General features: G+C 45.8%; 1 protein-coding gene across 3 annotated transcripts in view; it reads left to right on the top strand.

The window, feature by feature from the left end:
• The window catches only part of LOC119389762 (lysine-specific demethylase 2B), a 58,129-nt gene that overhangs the window by 18,298 nt on the left and 21,532 nt on the right, over positions 1–18,299 (top strand). For all 3 annotated transcript variants that reach the window (XM_037657141.2, XM_037657140.2, XM_037657142.2), the window contains exons 8-15: positions 1,540–1,693; positions 2,895–3,010; positions 3,884–4,039; positions 4,543–4,755; positions 12,754–12,846; positions 13,770–13,850; positions 13,954–14,187; positions 15,608–15,865. In XM_037657141.2, the coding sequence (XP_037513069.1) occupies positions 1,540–1,693; positions 2,895–3,010; positions 3,884–4,039; positions 4,543–4,755; positions 12,754–12,846; positions 13,770–13,850; positions 13,954–14,187; positions 15,608–15,865 (1,305 nt within the window). The remainder of the gene's footprint in view (positions 1–1,539; positions 1,694–2,894; positions 3,011–3,883; positions 4,040–4,542; positions 4,756–12,753; positions 12,847–13,769; positions 13,851–13,953; positions 14,188–15,607; positions 15,866–18,299) is intronic.

Below are 18,299 nucleotides of genomic sequence, written 5' to 3'. Positions count from 1 at the left end.
GTTTTATGAATAAAATCGTGGGTTGTAAGGCAAGTTTCTGCCCTAAGTATGAGCAACATTGTCCTAAAGGGACACTAAAGCGAAACAGCAAATGGGTTTATATTGATAAATTGTATTCTGAGAACTCTAATATGCTTAAGGGGAGACTTGGCACTTTAAAACTTTTTTTAAAATTCTTCATCGATTTTGATGGAACTTTCAGAATTTAAGAATGTGTGCTGATTTCAAATATGCAATTGTTTTTTTCCTATGATAAGTAGTTTCCAGAATATCACAAACACCTACTTCTTTGTTTAAGGCCTAATTAGCTAATTAACCACAACCTGCACACCAATGTACAATCCACAGAATACATTGAGAATGTTTGTAGTGTGTCGTAAAGTGTAAATCATTGTTTTAGGACATTTCCAAGCAGAGTTGTGGGCTGTTGCACCCAATTTAAAAAACGCCCCAATTAATACTCAAAACAAAACCTTGATTTAGAACATTTTCTTAAGAAAGTACTGTAACAAAATTTGCCTTACGACACATCGCATCTATTTATCTTAGCAGCGAAAAAGAAATCATAATAACAACCCAGACAGAAATAACAACCCAGACAGAACAAAAGATATTGCTCCTCCATTACAGGAAGAGCATGAAAAATTGTTTGCTCTTTGTCTTCAATTTAAAGGGCAGGGTGCACGGTTTTGCTTTTTTATAGTAAGATCTGGATAGAAGGAGACAGTATGCAGCAATGAAAATTTGTGACTAGGGGCACAATGACGTCAGGAATGTGCAGAGATGGCCAGCAAAAACTAGATTTTTTGGCTGATTTTCATTCCCTAAGTGCCACGTCCCCCCTTAATTTCACCATCATGGGTTTGTTAATAGAGGAGAAAATCAAGGTCAAAGTTTCATTTGCAAATTTCACGTTGAAATCTTCGTGCACGACGTCACGAATTTCAAAGTGTATTTTTCGTATTTTGGAGACACTTGCTCAAAGAAACTTCCTGAAACTTGGTATGTTAAGTCTCTGGCTCTTGCAGTAAACAATGTAACTTTATTTTTACCGATTAGCTACTACATAGGCCCCAGTAGACGCCGTCAAAATCTATGACATCACTGCAACTGGTACGTGAATTTTAAGGTCGCATCGCACATTTTCTTTTTGCACATTTTCTCGCTTACTAAGACTCTTTTTGTGGAAAGCGTGGGGATGTTAGAATTCCAAATGAGTGATTTAATGGGAGGGCAATCGTTTTTTTTTTTTTTTCTTTAAGTGTCCCTTTAAGTCGCACAATTTCATGTTGACAGGCCTGGGCAGTGCATTGTCAAAGGAAACGGACCAATAAGCTTGAGCATGAAATTGAAAGAAAGACAATAGAGAGCTTTCACGGGTATTGCAAGTTCCATTGTTATCAGTACTGTGCATCAGCGCAGGAAGGAATTGTATTTCAATTATGCAACAAAGTGAATTAACGCTATTTTACCAAAAACCTTGTACTCGGAGATCCTTTTTAAAAATTGTTTTTTCTTTCCTCGCTGTGTCTCTCGCAGGTGTTCTGGCTAATACCTCCGACCAAGCGCAACTTTCAGCTGTACGAACAATGGGTTCTTTCGGGGAAGCAAGGGGACGTCTTCTTCGGTGAAACCGTGGAGAAGTGTGACCGTGTCACCCTTAACGAGGGTGACACTTTTTTCATTCCCACTGGTGAGTTTATGGCGATTTAAAAATAAAATAAAATTGCTGGCAGTTGTCAAGTGAAAGAAAGCATGAGGTTTGCAAATCGATGTACCAACAACAGCAGGGGCATAGCCAGAAATTTTTTTCCGGGGCGAGGGGGGGGGGTCAACAATTACTTTTTGTATGTTCGTGTGTGCATTTGTAGGTGTGCGTGTACACATACACAAGCAAAATTGAAAATTTGTCGAACCCCCCCCCCCCCCCCCCCCCCCCCCCCCCCCCCCCCGACTACGCCCCTGTATAATAGGTACAGTGGTTTAGATGATGGCACTACATTTAACCATATTAATCCACGTGTTCGCGAAGCAACTTTCCGTGTTGTGTATGAAAAAAATTGCCATTCGTTTGATCACACAGAATGCATTTCTGCGGTAAGCCATTCCTCTTGGAAGGGTTCTATATTCATTGCCATAATTTCACGTGTGTTGTGCATAGCACAGGGCAATGTTGTAAATTCGGACTTTATACGCAGCATCATTGTGATGCTGACGGCATAAATGCGCATGTTCATGTCCATGTAATTGCTATTGCAAGAAAAAAGCAAGGATAGGGAAGAAAAAAGACTGTCATAGACTAGCTTCCATGCTGATACATGCCCGCTGTGCATGTATTTAGAAAGAGTAGTCTTTTTTTTTTTTTTAGATGCGCTGTTTACATCAATACCATATCTTCTTGTGTATATGACTCACCCCTGCAATGACTTGCACCTTTGACTACAAACTGCGAAATAATAATTTATATGTGTATGTATGTATACACATACATACATACATACATATATATATATATATATATATATATATATATGTATGTATGTATGTATGTATGTATATACATACATACATACATACATACATACGCATGCCCCTGCATATCGCTGTGAAGCCAGCCAGCGCCCCGGAAATACGATAAATTCTTTCAAAGTTTTATATCAATTTTTTTTTAAGTTTGATATATGTGGGTTTGACAGTAATGCACTTGCCTGTCGCACACATTACACATGCTGTGCGTAGCTAATTTTCCTGTAATCTCTCTCTTAGGTTTTCTAACCAGTCACTCTGTGTTTCAGTTTCCAGATGATGCAAAAAACCTTTTTGAAGAGTTGCTTGTAATTTATCTTCGTAATGTTTTCTGCATGCTTTCTTTCTTTCTTTTTTATGTTTTTCAGGTTGGATTCACGCCGTGTACACTCCAATGGATGCATTGGTGTTTGGCGGAAACTTTCTACACAGCTATGGCATTGAAAAGCAGCTGCAGATCTGCCAGATTGAAGATGCAACACATGTGAGTAGTGGGGCTTGTTTTGCGAGCTGTCAAAACGTTTTTGGGTGTAGACGTTACGGGTTATTTCAGTCAACTTTCCAGTCCGGGTGTTACAGAATGTGTTACTGAATTAGCCATGTAAGTGACCTCAGCAGTTGCTTTGGGTACATGTTAAAGTTTAGTGTAATGTCTATGACATGCCTACTGCCCACTGACATATTGAGCGCACTTGCCACAACATCCATTTATTCTTGAATCTCATAACTTCCTTAGTGCTGTTTATCTGTTACCAATCAATTTTCTCTGCTAAACTAGCATGCCACACTTGAAAGTTTAAATCTGGAATGGTGCTTTATAACTTGCTCTGTGTAACAACAAAAGCTTTTGGCTCGGCTCAGCTAGGGGGGCTTTTAACTGTAGAAGCAGTGCCCAACTTCAAACTGTGCGTGTGGTTACCTCAGTGGAACCTGCAACAGCGGTGAGTTCCTGCTTTGGTAGCCCTTCACAGCGTTTTGTCACACTTTCAGCACTGCCATACGCATCTCCAGGAACTAAACAAATCCAAGACTTAGTTTGCTGGTAAAATTGTCGCTGGTGACTCATTTCAGACATGGTTGAAACAGGATCAGGGAGGGATAGAGATGGGTGTGGAACGACCTGAATTGCGATGTTCTCACCCTTCTCACAGTCATGCCTAATGAAGAACTTGGACATGTAGTTCATTGCGTCATTGGTCATTGGGCATATAGCTAAAAAAAATTTTCCTTGCAAATATGTTTTGGCAGAGGAGACTAGGTAGTTGTGAGTTATGAACCTCTTTTCAGCTTGTTCCTAAGTTTTGTCAAAGTACAAAGGTCCAGCAGCAGCAGAGCGTCTGCTTGCTCAACGTTGCAGGTGCCCATCAAGTTCCGGTATCCCTTCTACCGCGAGATGCTCTGGTATGTGCTGCAGCGTTACGTCCAGTGCCTCCTCGGCATCAACCACCTCACCTGCAACGAGGACGGTGACCCGATCGACGTGGCTAAAAGGGGCAGTTCGCAACAGATGCAGGCAAGTCAAAGCAGACGTTTTTAAGTGTGCCATTGCGGTGGCTCAGTCGTTGCTGTCCTCTGGCTGCTGACCCAAAAGATGCTGGCTCAATCCTTGATGTTTGTGGGAGGAACATAAACTTCTGGAGAGAGAGTGGAGGGGGTTTTGTGCAACTCTGAAAGTGCTGTCAGGGTCCCTTGAGGCCAGAAATTGTGAGATATCCTACAGTAGTTTATGGTGACTAAGAAAAGGACAGCACTGTGCCATTAGGTGGGGCAGGAGCGGGTCGTTTTCGTAGCTCCTGTAGTGCATGTCATATGGAAAGTGGTGGTGCTACCTCAAAAGCGCAAGTAGATAACTTAACCAGTTTTAAGGGGCAATTGAATAAGCACACAATGCTGCTTTGTTTGCTATGAAGTCCTATTGCAGTATACATTTTCTTTAAAATGAACTGGTTTACAAGCTTGATATTTTCATGCAGGAGAGAGGGGGTAGAAACATGTACACATTCGCTTTCTGGACAGGCACAGCAGCAGCCAGGCTCGACAGGGGGGCGCTCCTTCGATGGCAGCTCATTTCTGGACCTGAGCACACTGTCGCCGAAGTCCAATGGGGCCGGTGCCAGCAGCCCCACAGTGCCCAACGAGGACTCACTGGACTCTGCGGAAGAACCGTGCCGGCGGACCTTTCCTCCCGGTCACGTGCACCTAACTCGGAGAGAGGTGGACGGACTTAGGGTCAGTCATGAAAGTCTTTGCATCCCGCAAAAATGGATAGCAGATTTAATGCTGATGAACGTGGCTACATAGGCTGAATTATCGGTTGATGTTACGGCAGGTAAATGAAAAGTGCATTGAAAAAAAAAAAACATTACGAAGGTTTGGCTTTTATTTATAATAATTATTTGCTTGGTAGTGTGCAGACTCTCATGGCCACTGTTATGAGGCTTCTATTGGGAACGGGGTCGTTCATTGTACAGGATTAATCTGCATGCAAGGAAGTTGGGTAATCATTGACGTCCATTTTATGAATGCTACAGAAGGACTGTTATCGGCAACACGTTACAGTCCTCGCCCGTTAACAGTGGATTGCGTACATGCAACATGCATTTTCAGAATAAGTCCATTCTTCTCGCTTAAGGGGGGACGCGGCTTTCGTATCGCGCAAAATGGCAAAAAAATCGATTTTTTGAAAATCACACTTTCAGTTTCTGTAGCCCTTTTTCTATCTGATTCCAAAATATCTTCGCTGAAAACCACCTAGAAGTGCTTTAAAAAATTTGTTGCACGTGCTGAGTTGGCAAAAATTATTGTGGAGATCGCAAAAAAACGGTGGTTTTCAAAAAAGTCTTGCTCCGCAACGGCACAACCGGGCGCCGCCATTTTGAGCTCGCCGTAAAGAGCATTTCTTCGTTTTCAAATTCCCCGCCTCAGCTGGCTCCTCCCTTTGAAAACAAGCGCACAAAAAGCAAATCTCTGAAGGTCGTTTCGAGGCCTCCGATTGGCCGCGTCCGCCATGTTGCTCCAGCACGCCTCGTCATTGGTCCGATGCTCGCTCCAAGAGGACAGCCATCTGCTGCTTACGCGTCGCGATGTTACCTGATGTTACGACTGTCGAAAATCGCGCTACTTAGTGACGCGTTCACTCGTCCTGTGTGCATGGGTCGACGATAATTTAGAATATGATTACCCTGTAGTTTGACAGCTGCAAGCAGAAGCGCAGTCATCAGTGTACGATAGACGATAGCGTGCCGCGCTCGTCGCGAACATCGCAGATGCGCGTCTCGGGTAGAAGTTCAGCTTGTCAGCACTTTTTACTCCGAGACAAATAACTTCGCGCTACTACTCTTTGTACTCGCGATCGAACATGACTTGCTTTGAAACATCGGGCATCGCGGCCACGCACACCGCGACCGAGCTTACTGCTCGGAGTCGTGGCTAGGCCTAACTCCGCTCACGGCGCTGGTTTACGAGACGAATCCGAACTTTGCGGGCAAGGACATCGCGCTAGCGGACAAGCCGCACTGTGCTTCGTCACAAGCAGCAAATCGCATCGTCCGCTGGCTCCTCGAAAGTGCGGATGGACATTTTACGAATCGGCAGCGGACCTCCCGGCCAAGCTCGTCGCGCATTGACCGCTCGGAACAGCGGCTAGCAATTTCGCGCGTCGGCGCCGCAAAATGCGAGACCAAGTACGTTATGTGCGCCGATGTTTCGTCGCTGCGGCTAGGAGCATTGTGCATTGTCACCAAATGCCGCCAGCCAGCATATCGTGCGCCGACTTCCCGGACCCCGCGGCCGAGTACATCGACTTGAAAGAAAGCGCTGGTGACGCAATTTAGGCACGTTTGGATTCGTGCTTGGTATCGCCGCTAGCTCTGATGAATCTTCGAAAATAACGAATGCCTCGCAAATTACCGTTTCCGCGACCGAGTGGATGATGAAACGCATCACAGGCGGGGTTTGCAAATGAGCGTGGCGCGTGTGAAGCAGGGAGTTGAATTTATATCTGACCAACTCGCGTTATTGAATAAACTGCTCAGATATTTGATCCCAGAAATGTTTGCAATAACTGTGCCAATTTTCATCAAAACCTACGAAGGAAAATGCCACGTCCCCCACCTTAATTTTATTCAGAAGGTCACTGGAAAGAATGACCTCCGGTACGCATGCATTGTTTGTGATGAAGACAGTGATACTTCCCTCACTCTGAAGAAAGAACATACAGATTTATTCCACTGGCTAAAGAAGACTGTATAAATCATGTCAAAGAGAGGATGGGTACAGCTCTCCAACACATGTGTCAAGAAGCAAGAAGGATAGACTAGGAGGATGGGGCAGCCTGACTGAAGACCTGATTAAAAGACTGACTTGTTGTTATGGCATGGCTATCCGTGACAACATTGGCCTGACGCAGGACTTGATCAAAAGGCTCACCAGCTATTATGGCCTAGCACTGCGAAGCAACACGGACGTCGAAGATATATGAAGAAAGCAGTGATGGCCACCTTTCATAATGTTTCATCGACAGATGCAGAACCTCAAGAGCTCTGTCCTTCCGGTGCCCGCAGCTGGTGCAGGCACCGTGCAGCAGAGGCAGAGGGGAAGCCACAACTTCCACACACGTATAACCTGCCCAACAAAGTTGTTGAAGCGTTGCGGCCAGTGTACCAACGCCTGTCTGACCCTCAACTGCAGGCTCGTTGCAGTGGCAACAAGACACAAAATGCCGCTGAAAGCCTTCACTCGGTGATTTGGTCACTAATTTCTAAGCAGCAGCATGCCTCCCACTTCACTGTGGAAGTAGCAGTCCATGAGGCAGTTGCGAGGTACAATGCAGGCAACTTTCAAGCTTACACCAAGATTTGTGCTGCAATGGGTGTGCAACCTGGGGCCCTTACCCTCCACAGGGCTGCTAAAAAGACGCTCAGCGAGCAAGGAAGTCATCGCACATGCATGAAGTGAAAGGGCAGAGACGCAAAAGGTTGCCTCTACACAAGAACACCAAGGACTACAGTGCTGGTGCCTTCTAACAAATGTAAACAACTTCGAAAACTTTGATAGGCTTTTTCTCACAAGTGTGTTTTGGACATTGTGCATTGCTCGTGGAAAGAGTAGCACGGGAATGACTGGACCGATTTTGATTCTGTTTCTTTTTCCTGAATCCCTGAACACTGCTTGTGGGTATGACATTCTTCAATTTCTTGTTTATGGCCCAGTTATTTTTCTAGATGATGATTTGTCCAGACACTGTTTCTGACAATGTGTGTCAGCAGCCATGATGATCTCTAAAAAAAAAAGAGAATTTACTGAACAATTCTGAGAGTGTCATACCCTGTAGTCTTCTTTTGAGTAAAGATCAACACCATTTGCAGCTTCCTGGCATGTTTTGTTACAGCGCTAGGCTTTCCACAAGCAGACCATATAATTGGACCATGTAGCATGATGTAACTTGAGAACTACTCAAGGTATCATGATGAAACTGCACATTTCCCTATACAAGACACTTATTAGTATGCATGCAAAATTTCATTGCTCTAGGTCAACAAACAAAAAAGTTTTTTTTCAATGCCACCTCCCCCCTTAAGGGGAGACACTGGTCTCGAAACGAAAAGTTTTATTATTGGAGATATTGTAATGAAATTGGGTGTGTATATGTATTTCTTCCTCCTGTTTTCAAAAATATAATTAGTTTTCATGTACTTCAATTAGTTATCAAATTGTGAGAGCATAAGTGAAATCTAATTAGGTAATTTCTTACGGGTCATTAAGACACTTTCCCTCAGTATTTTTAGGTTCTGTTTAAGATGCAGCTGTAGCCAAAGACCTGCCATGTGGAGCTATGCTATTTATATTGTCACTGAGATATATCATCATATAAGAACTTTCAATTGTATTGACATTGTGTAATCTTGAAATGCAATTAGCTCACATTATTGTTCACAAAATTTCATATGTTCATCTTAGCCACAAAAAAATAGCATAGCTCCACAGTCCTATTTCTTACGAATTCAACGGTATAAAATTTATCAAAATTACCTTACAAAAACATAATGAAAAGATCCGTAAGGCTGGTCAAGTTGGCAAAAAATGTGAAGCTGAGAAAATCGCGTTTGAAGATTGACACGCACTGTATAAATTTCTAAAAGGAACCTTTAACCATAAATTTTATTCACATGTTCCCCATCTGTTTCCCTTCAAAACAAAACAGAAAGTGTCTTGTTCCACCCAAGGAATCATATCTAAAAAAATTTTCCAATGTGCAAAGCATGATCAAAACCCCACCATGACAAGCGGCTGGGGGGTTCTGGAAAAGCCATGGGGTATGAGGCTCAAGCGACTGGCTGCTCATGTCTTTTCAGTCTTTAGGAAGAACCTTCTAGATGTTAGGCAGCATGTTACCCTGGGTAATAGGTTGCTATGCTTGAGAGAATACCTTCAAAGTAGTCCAGGACTGTAATCTTCAGTTGCACCCGTTTTGTGTCTCCTTGCAAGAGTCTTTTTTGTGTTGGTGCTCTTCAGATGAGTTGCATTTGCCTTGCGTAAACGCAGAGAGTCTTTTTCTAGGCTTCGTCGAACAAGGCAATCCCCAGCAATATAGCCCAAACTTGCAGCAATGGACTCGTTGGTTGCCCTTCTTCCTTGGTTGTAGATGGCAACAGCCTCAGCGGCAGCTCGCTTCACACTTTCCAGCGAAGCGTTCCCATTCTTTGAAGTTTGGGTCCAGATGACCGAATGAAGACTCTCACTCGCGTTCTGGGTCTTCCCTTCACAGCACCGTGCCAGCAGGCTCTCATCACTGAGCCTCGCAAAGACTGGCTCCAGAGCAGCCCCAACACAAGCCGGCAGGGCATTCTTGTGTGAAGGTGGACTCTCCCCATTGGCCAAGGCTCTATTGTACTTGCACCAAGAGCTAGCACCCTCGGGGCACTTTGAGTGCTTTGGTGCATCATCTGTCGATGTCATGTGCAGCAGTGTAGCTTCGACTGCCCTCTTCATAGCTGGCACGTCATTGATATTGCTCCTCAGGGCATATCCGTAGTAATTCGCGATCTTCTTGATCTTCTCTTGTGTGAGCTTTCCTCTACCCCCAAGAGACTCACCCTGAGCCTTCTTTTTGTCCACAAGGTTCCGTAAAGCTGCACCCATTCGCTTGTGGACATGGTTGATGCAGTCCTTTTTGTCTATTTGGATAAAGCCGTACACCTCGGCTTCGGACAAGGCATGAAAAGTGCGGCTGTCTCCATCAGAGAGCACAGTCGTGTAGCGCAGACCATGCTTGGCCCAGGACCTCTGAAACATGGTCAGCGCAGCCTCTACTTCCATGCGGCCAGAGTTGCATTCGATGTTTCGTTGGCACTCGTGGGTTGCCAGCCAGTCGGTGTACCCTTCGTCTTGCGGCTGTGGTCCCAGGGCACAGCCGAGACAAAAGTTTGAGTAAACAACATGGTCAATTACAAGGCCAGTGTAGAGCTCAATGATGCAGCCCACACCTATGTGTGAGCTCCGACCTCGCGTCATCCATGAGCCGTCGAACACAACATCGATGTTCCCTATGGGGTTCAGGAAGTCTGTATACAGCTCTTTTATTACTGCCACACTAGCAGCTTCACTTTCAGTCGCTGTGTTTTCGCAGGCTTTCACTAAACTTTTTAGGTGTCCCTGAAACGTCTTGTGGTGCAAGCCTCGGTGCGAAAGGTTCATACACGCACAAAAGTCCGAAAGGGCAGTAACACCTTTGCCTATCATCTGTATCCCCTTCATGGCCCTCATGTTGACTTCGAAGGGAGTGATGGTGGCAGTTCCGCTCACTCTCGGAGAAGAAAATTGCTTCTTCTCGAAATCACAACTGCTGCAAGAAAAAATAAGCTTTACCGCAAGGCCGTACTCCTTGTCCGTTGCCTTCCTCACGCTGAGACTTTTTGCGTCGCATTTGTCGCACTTCGCTTGTGCAAAAAAGTTATTCAAAACTTTCATATCGACGAGCAAAAAATCGGTCCCGGCGTCACCGGTCCTCCGCGCTTACTCCAAGAAGGTCGAACTTGCGCTGGGTAGCCGACTTTCCAGACAGAACGGTCTTCGTTTGCGCCGATCTCTCAACTCGCTGCGCCTGCTCCGCCGTTGAGTAGTACGCGGCATCACCCCGAAGTGTTTCGCTAGTCGAACTTGGTCCCACGGTGTCGTCAGTTGAAGTTCCCGGCAGGTCCAAAGGGTCCGGCCGCGACTCCAACTCCGCTGCCGACGGTGCACTTGTAGCCGGCGCCTTCTTGTTCCAAGCCCGTTTTTTACGGCTTCCAAAAGCTCGTTGCGTCGATGGTTTCAGACGAGAGTCTCCAGGCATCTCGATCGCGTGGAAAAACTACCGGCACAAAGTAGAGACACGGTCCGTCGAGAAACACGCACGATCGCAAAAGCAGGCGCACACAAACGGACAGCCACGGCGGAGAACCAAACACAAAGAAAAAAAAAATGACGTGTCGGTCGCGCCAGCCAATGGGAGACTCGGAAAGGCGCGCTTGAAAAGCGCGCCGCGTGAGAGCCAATCAGTGGCCTGGAAACGACCTTCAGAAAACCCGCGACGGCGGCCGTTCTGCTTGAGCGACGCCATTTTGAGATGGCGCAAAATGTGCACAAAGAAAACAGCTTCAAATCTAGCCCAAGATGGCGGCGCTCGGCCCGCTGCAACGCTCATGGCGCGCGCGGGAAGTTCGAACAAATTTCGTCCTTTTGGGGACATTTTAGTGCTGCCGGGGTGCTTTGAAAGCCGATTTTATCGCGTTTCCCGACCGAATTTAGCGTTAGCAATTTGAGAGTAGGTGCTCAGAAGTACAAACGCCTCGAAAATAAGCTTTGCGAAAAATCGATTTTTTGACCATTTTTGACCGTTCCAAGACCCGCGTCTCCCCTTATTAAGTTTGGTCTGCCTATGTTATCAGTGCAACTACGGTTCACCTGGCTGTAACAGACAATCAAGTACAATAGAAAAAATGTTGAGCAAAATTTGCCTATGTGGTGTAAATACAGGATATACAGTAGAACCTCGCTGATACGTTTTTGAAGGGACCGTAGGAAATAAACATAAGAGACGGGAAACGTAAGAGACAAAAAACAGGAAAAACGACAAAATATTTAGTGGTACAGAATTTTATTTCAGTGCTTACGAGCAGCACGAAAGTTGGCGCGTTCAGCCGCGATCTAGTCGATGGATAGAAACGCGGAGCTGGGGACGGCCTCATCCACAGAAATGTAATCAACGTATGTGATTTTTTTAACACCAACAGCTGTAGGCATGAAAGAACTAAGCACACGCAATCACGACCAGCGCGGCGAGTCCGACCGCGAACCGCGCGCACGACCATGCGAGCTCCAACCAGCTCGAACTCCTCCCGTCCTCCAACAAATAATGATGATGATGAGTCTACGCCAACGCGATGGCAGAAGTAAATGCCAATCTCGGAGGCCTTGCTTTCGCAAGCAATTACGTCATAGACGCCATGTTTGTGCAATACAAATCTCAAAGGCTATGCTTTTGTCAATAGTAAATGCGAATCTCGAAGGCCCTGCTTTCGCAAGCAATTACGTCATAGACGCCATCTTTGTAATGCAAATCTCGAAGGCCATGCTTTTGTTTGCATCAATTGAAAGATCTTGTTGCTTGCGCCTCTCATGCGGCTAATATTACGGTCAAACCAGGCCAAGCTGCGTGAAAATGCACCATGGCCACTCTCTTCGGCAGTCACTCGGTCGGCTCCGAGCGCACTTCGCGACGTATCATACGGGAACGGTCCGACAGTTACGACGTAACAGCGGGGTTCCCAATACATTGTATCTTATGGGAGCTATGCCGGGACCGGCGGAAAACGACGTAACAGCCGGGAAAACGCAGCAGTGAGGAACGTAACAGCGGAGTTCTACTGTACCTAGTTGCACAAATGTCTGCATGCAGTGCAGTTCAGCACATGTCACTGTGCATTGCATCAGCAGACGTATGTCAGTTCTCAGTTGCACTTGCCTCATAGTGCAACTTTTGTTCTTGCTGCAAGCTTGACCGTGGTCGTGAAAAAAGTACACTAAAACATCAGTTTATTCAGGAAGTCACTGCTTTGCGTGTAGACGATATTTGTATCGCTAGTCACTCCACTGCGCTCGAGCTGGACAGTCAGCATGACCGGAAGCTAGCTAGGCAGCCATCGTAAGTGCTTGTTGAATTTTTCTTTATGCTACTGTTTCATACAGATGATAATCCGCTGGCTTCAGAAGCTGCCACCCAACAAGAAGTTTGTCCCTGACTTGGTGAGGGATCCTGATGCGCTGCTTGCTGATGCAAAGGTACGAATTTCTTTAGCACAACCAGTAAAACCTTTTCCTTTTTTCTTCTTTCTTTTTTATTTTCTTTTTTCTTTTTTATGCAGCCTGTGTTTGGAAAAGCTCAGCTGTAATTACCAACTTCTGTGTAAACAAAGATTTCTGTCCAGCAAGGCATTACAGGGAGAGGTCACAGGCAACAACTGTGTCAACCTTACATATACAGTAGACTCTCGTTAAACAGAACGTGAAGGGACTAGGAAAATATGTTTAGTTTAAATAGGAGTTCTGTTTACCGAGAGATGAACAGGGCTGCAGAATACAAGCCCGAAACAAATCATGTAAGAGGCAGTTCCATTTGAGCAGCTATTCCATTTAAGAGATTTCCGTTTACTGAGAGTCTACTTATAACCTTATGTATGGCTAGGCTTGTACATGTACAATTCTCACAGATTGATATGCGACATCAAGACATTCAGTAGAACTGGTGTGTGCAAATCGAGACAACTGCATCATATCTCTACAAATCTGTCTGCTTACGGTAATGCTGGCTCTGATGTTCAAGTTTAAATTGCACCTACGGCACATGAACTGAAGATCGTGGAAACGAAAGTATAAGCATTACTTAGCCCTGAATTGCATTTCCAAAGCCCTGAAATACATATCCAAAGCCATATGTGCTGCTCATACTTCTCTGAACACGATAGTCTGTGGCACTCAGAAAAGTGCTCGTCTTCAGATTTACCATTGCCTTTTTGCAGTTTTTAATGAGCACTGTGGAGAAGTGTACTTGCTTGCTTGCTCTGATTGGAGTGCCCAGCAGGATGAGCTTTGTCTCGCTCACTTGTGCAAATTCATCTCTCTGAATGATGTGTTCTATGAGATATTCTGTGCTTGTGCCCAGGTCAACCTGTTATATTTGTCGCTACCTTTTCCCACTCTTGCAGCGCCTGGTAAAGGAGCACAAGCACGATGACCCAGTGCTTGCAATCACTGACAAACCGGTGCTGTTCTGGTCTGAGAGCAAGGTAATAGTAATGTCAGTCACACCATTTACACGGTAGCCATCTCGGCACAATGGCAGATTGTGTGTAAAAACCTTTGCCAACCGTTTCCTCTGTTGTGGTGCAGAAGAAGAGCAAGCCGCGAGTGGGTCTACCCCCGCTGGGAGGCAAGGGATCGTCCAAGGGGGGACGGGGCTCGGACAAGGACAAGAATGGGGCCCGGCGGCGGCGCACGCGCTGCAAGAAGTGCGAGGCCTGCCTGCGTGCCGACTGCGGTGACTGCCACTTCTGCAAGGACATGAAGAAGTTTGGCGGGCCCGGCCGCATGAAGCAGTCCTGCATCAGCCGCCAGTGCATGGCTGTGAGTACGCTCCCTTTCGCCTCTTTTATAGGCTATCTTACATTCGACACATGGCCACCACCACTGGCTGTTAAACGAGTGTTTTCGTATTTTTTTTTTGTCATGATGTGACATTAACAAGGTCATGAAATGTCGAAAGCATCAACCCAACTGTTTTCATACGTGTGCACCAACTGTAGCACTTTTGGTTTAGTTAGATGCATAACGGCAATGTTAATAGCCCAATATGGCACCACCCAAATCCATTCGTCCACTTGCCTTGACAATATTAGCATGTGCTGTAGTAGTTCGCTAAACTTTTCGAAATGTCACTGTGATAGAAGCACAGCCATTTTCTTGCGTTATCAGGAGTGTTAGACAAATAATGCAGCAGAATCTCGTTAAACAGAAGCTAAGTGGACTGGGAAACTATGTTCTGTGGTAGGTTTGTTTACAGAGAAAGATCTGTGGGGGTGCAGTGATCCAATGCAAAACCATTAAAATTACAGGCTGTTGCAAAGGTACGCAAGGATCTTGAGCAGCAGGTCTTTTTTCAAATGATTTTTGTAAACAGAAATTCTACTCTAAAAATTAATTTAGAACAGAGCCAAGCGTAATTTTCAATTTATGTACATGTGATGTATAAATGAAAAAGTTATATGCTCCATTCTGCACAACTGTGAATAAAGTCAGATGGGCATTAGCGATTCCACAGTGTAAGCATTCTTCATAGTTGCTTTTACCAGTATGTAGTAATGGACCAAAAAAAATGTTGCAGTCGGCACAAAAGGATTGTGCCATTGCAGGCATGAAGCAGTGAGCTAAATTTGCAGGCAGCCACTTGTTTGTTGGCAGTGTCTAATTAGTCCAGGATTCGTAAAGTAGTAACTGCAGCGCTAATGCACCAAATACAATAACAATAACATTCAATTAAAACATTAACAGGCGCCGATATTTCTTGTGATGTATTCGAGTTTCACTCACTAAAAACTGTTAGCGCTGCTTGGTGCAGGCTGCGCTGCAATGTTTGGGAAGCTTCGCAATTCTTTCAGATTGTTCTGTTAAGATTACGTGCAGGATGCAAGTAGTCAAGTTTATTTGGGAGCTCACACAAGCACTAGCGATAACTCTGAAGTTTCGATCACTGATGTATAAAAGTGGACGCATTTCGCCGATGAGCAGATTACTGACGCCTGTGCTCGCCACTGTTGCTATACTTTGAGCGGTACTTCTTTTCTGTTCACAATTTCACCCAATAAAGCATTTCATCTTTACCGGCTGCGTTCGTTTTCTTCACTCTCACAACCACGTGACAATATTGCTTTGTCACCTACGTTTTATGCTTCGTGATAGGGCTGCATTTACTGTTTTTGACATGAGATAGCTGGGCCATGAACGAAGTTGTGTAATTTACGCGTTTGCACGTGTCTCTCTTGCGCAGCCCGTACTTCCGCACACAGCGTGCTGCATGCTGTGCGGGCGGGACGGCTGGGAGAAGGGCGCCCCACAGCCTGGCTCGGACCAGGAGGCCTGCTCATCGCTCATGGAGTGCTCCCAGTGCTGGGAGATTGTGCACCCAGCATGCCTGGCCGAGCGCAACCCACATCTGGTGGGACTGCAGGGCAACGTCAGCGACGACCTGCCCAACAGCTGGGAGTGCCCCAAATGCTGCCGCGACGGAAAGCCCGACCAGGTCAAGGTAGGCTTTCTCTCTCTCTCCTCTCCCTGCTTTTCTCTTCTCGAGATGCGTCCTTACCACGACAAGCACGCAGTGTCAGTCATACTGATTCGCTGCTGCTGTAGCTGAGCCGCTATGTCGCTGTGCTGCTGAGGTTAAGGTCACAGCTTCGAAAGTAGCTGTCATAGTCTCACGTAAGTTCATGGTGAAGATAAGCAGCGCAAAGCACAGAAGTGCGGTAGTTCAGGCAAAGAAGGACAGGAAGCGAAAAAGTGACTAACCGCACACGCAGACTACTAGCACTGCTGGTCGGCGCTCGTGTTCGTCACTTTTTCGCTTCCACAGTCCTTTCTTGCCTGTACTGCCGCACTTCTGTGCTCCATGCTACTCATCTTCACCGTGAACGTAAACCAACTCGCCCACATCACTGTTGTTCTTGCATTATATTCCTAGAAGGAACTCTGGGGGCTGCCGCTGCGGTAGCTCAGTGGTTACAGTGGTCACGTTTCAATGGCAGTCATATGACTAACTTCACTACAGCGTACCTAATCTGTAAAAAGCACATCTTTGATTTCTTTGTGAAACTAAAGGACCTTGTTTTGCAGAAAAACCTCTACCTAGGATTCCTTTCCTGCTCCTTAACCCTTTGATACTCTTTGTACACAATTGTGTACACTACTTGTACATGTCAATTGTATCGACTAGTGGCTACGAAAGGGCACGATACAGTGAGGGTTGGATAAATTAAACCTCCGGTTTAATACAGTAGAACCCCGCTGTTACGTTCCTCACTCGTGCGTTTTCCCGGCTGTTACGTCGTTTTCCGCCGGTCCCGGCATAGCTCCCATAGGATACAATGTATTGGGAACCCCGCTGTTACGTCGTAACTGTCGGACCGTTCCCGTATGATACGTCGCGAAGTGCGCTCGGAGCCGACCGAGTGACTACCGAAGAGAGCGGCCATGGTGCGTTTTCACGCAGCTTGGCCTGGTTTTACCGTAATATTAGCCGCATGAGAGGCGCAAGCAACAGGATCTTTCAATTGATGCAAACAAAAGCATGGCCTTCGAGATTCGCGTTGCAAAGATGGCGTCTATGACGTAATTGCTCGCGAAAGCAAGGCCTTCGAGATTGGCATTTACTATTGACAAAAGCACAGCCTTTGAGATTTGTATTGCACAAACATGGCGTCTATGACGTAATTGCTTGTGAAAGCAAGGCCTTCGAGATTGGCATTCACTTCTGCCATCACGTTGGCGTAGACTCATCATCATCGTTATTTGTCGGAGGACGGGAGGAGCTCGAGCGGTTCGAGCTGGTTGGAGCTCGCATGGTCGTGCGCGCGGTTCGCGGTCGGACTCGCCGCGCTGGTCGTGATTGCGTGGGCTTAGTTCTTTCATGCTTACAGCTGTTGGTGTTAAAAAGATCACATACGTTGATTACATTTCTGTGGATGAGGCCGTCCTAAGCTCCGCGTTTCTATCCATCGAGCTAGATCGCGGCTGAGCGCGCCAAGTTTCGTGCTGCTCGTAAGAATTGAAATAAAATTCTGTACCACTAAATATTTTGCCGTTTTTCCTGTTTTTCGGCTCTTACGTTTCCCGTCTGTTACGTTTATTTCCTACGGTCCCTTCAAAAACGTATCAGCGGGGTTCTACTGTAGTTGTGTATTCTTTCAACTTCATTTTGCAGTGCACTGTTGCATATGATCAGTTTGCTGAAGGCACTACCACGTTTGACTAGTCGTTCGACATATCACTTTCAGCGGGCCTTGTCAAAAGCATAATTTTTCTTTGCTCAAAATCGGCATAACAGAAAACGAATGTGCACCTTATTTCTAGCCTGAAATATGACTATATTTATTCAAAAACAGAATGTGAATAACTTCTGGATGAATAGATATTTATTCGCAATTTAATCAAGATTAAGGAGCATATAAATCGAAGTACAGTGGAACCCCGCTGTTACGTTCCTCACTGCTGCGTTTTCCCGGCTGTTACGTCGTTTTCCGCCGGTCCCGGCATAGCTCCCATAGGATACAATGTATTGGGAACCCCGCTGTTACATCGTAACTGTCGGACCGTTCCCGTATGATACGTCGCGAAGAGCGCTCGGAGCCGACCGAGTGACTACCAAAGAGAGCGGCCATGGTGCATTTTCACGCAGCTTGGCCTCGTTTGACCGTAATATTAGCCGCATGAGAGGCGCAAGCAACAGAATCTTTCAATTGATGCAAACAAAAGCATGGCCTTCGAGATTCAAATTGCAAAGATGGCGTCTATGACGTAACTGCTCGCGAAAGCAAGGCCTTCGAGATTGGCATTTACTATTGACAAAAGCATAGCCTTTGAGATTTGTATTGCACAAACATGGCGTGTATGACGTAATTGCTTGCGAAAGCAAGGCCTTCGAGATTGGCATTCACTTCTGCCATCGCGTTGTCGTAGACTCATCA

This window comes from Rhipicephalus sanguineus, chromosome 4, assembly GCF_013339695.2.
Source record: "Rhipicephalus sanguineus isolate Rsan-2018 chromosome 4, BIME_Rsan_1.4, whole genome shotgun sequence".
Lineage (NCBI taxonomy): Eukaryota > Metazoa > Arthropoda > Arachnida > Ixodida > Ixodidae > Rhipicephalus > Rhipicephalus sanguineus.
This window is presented reverse-complemented; position numbering and strand designations above follow the sequence as displayed.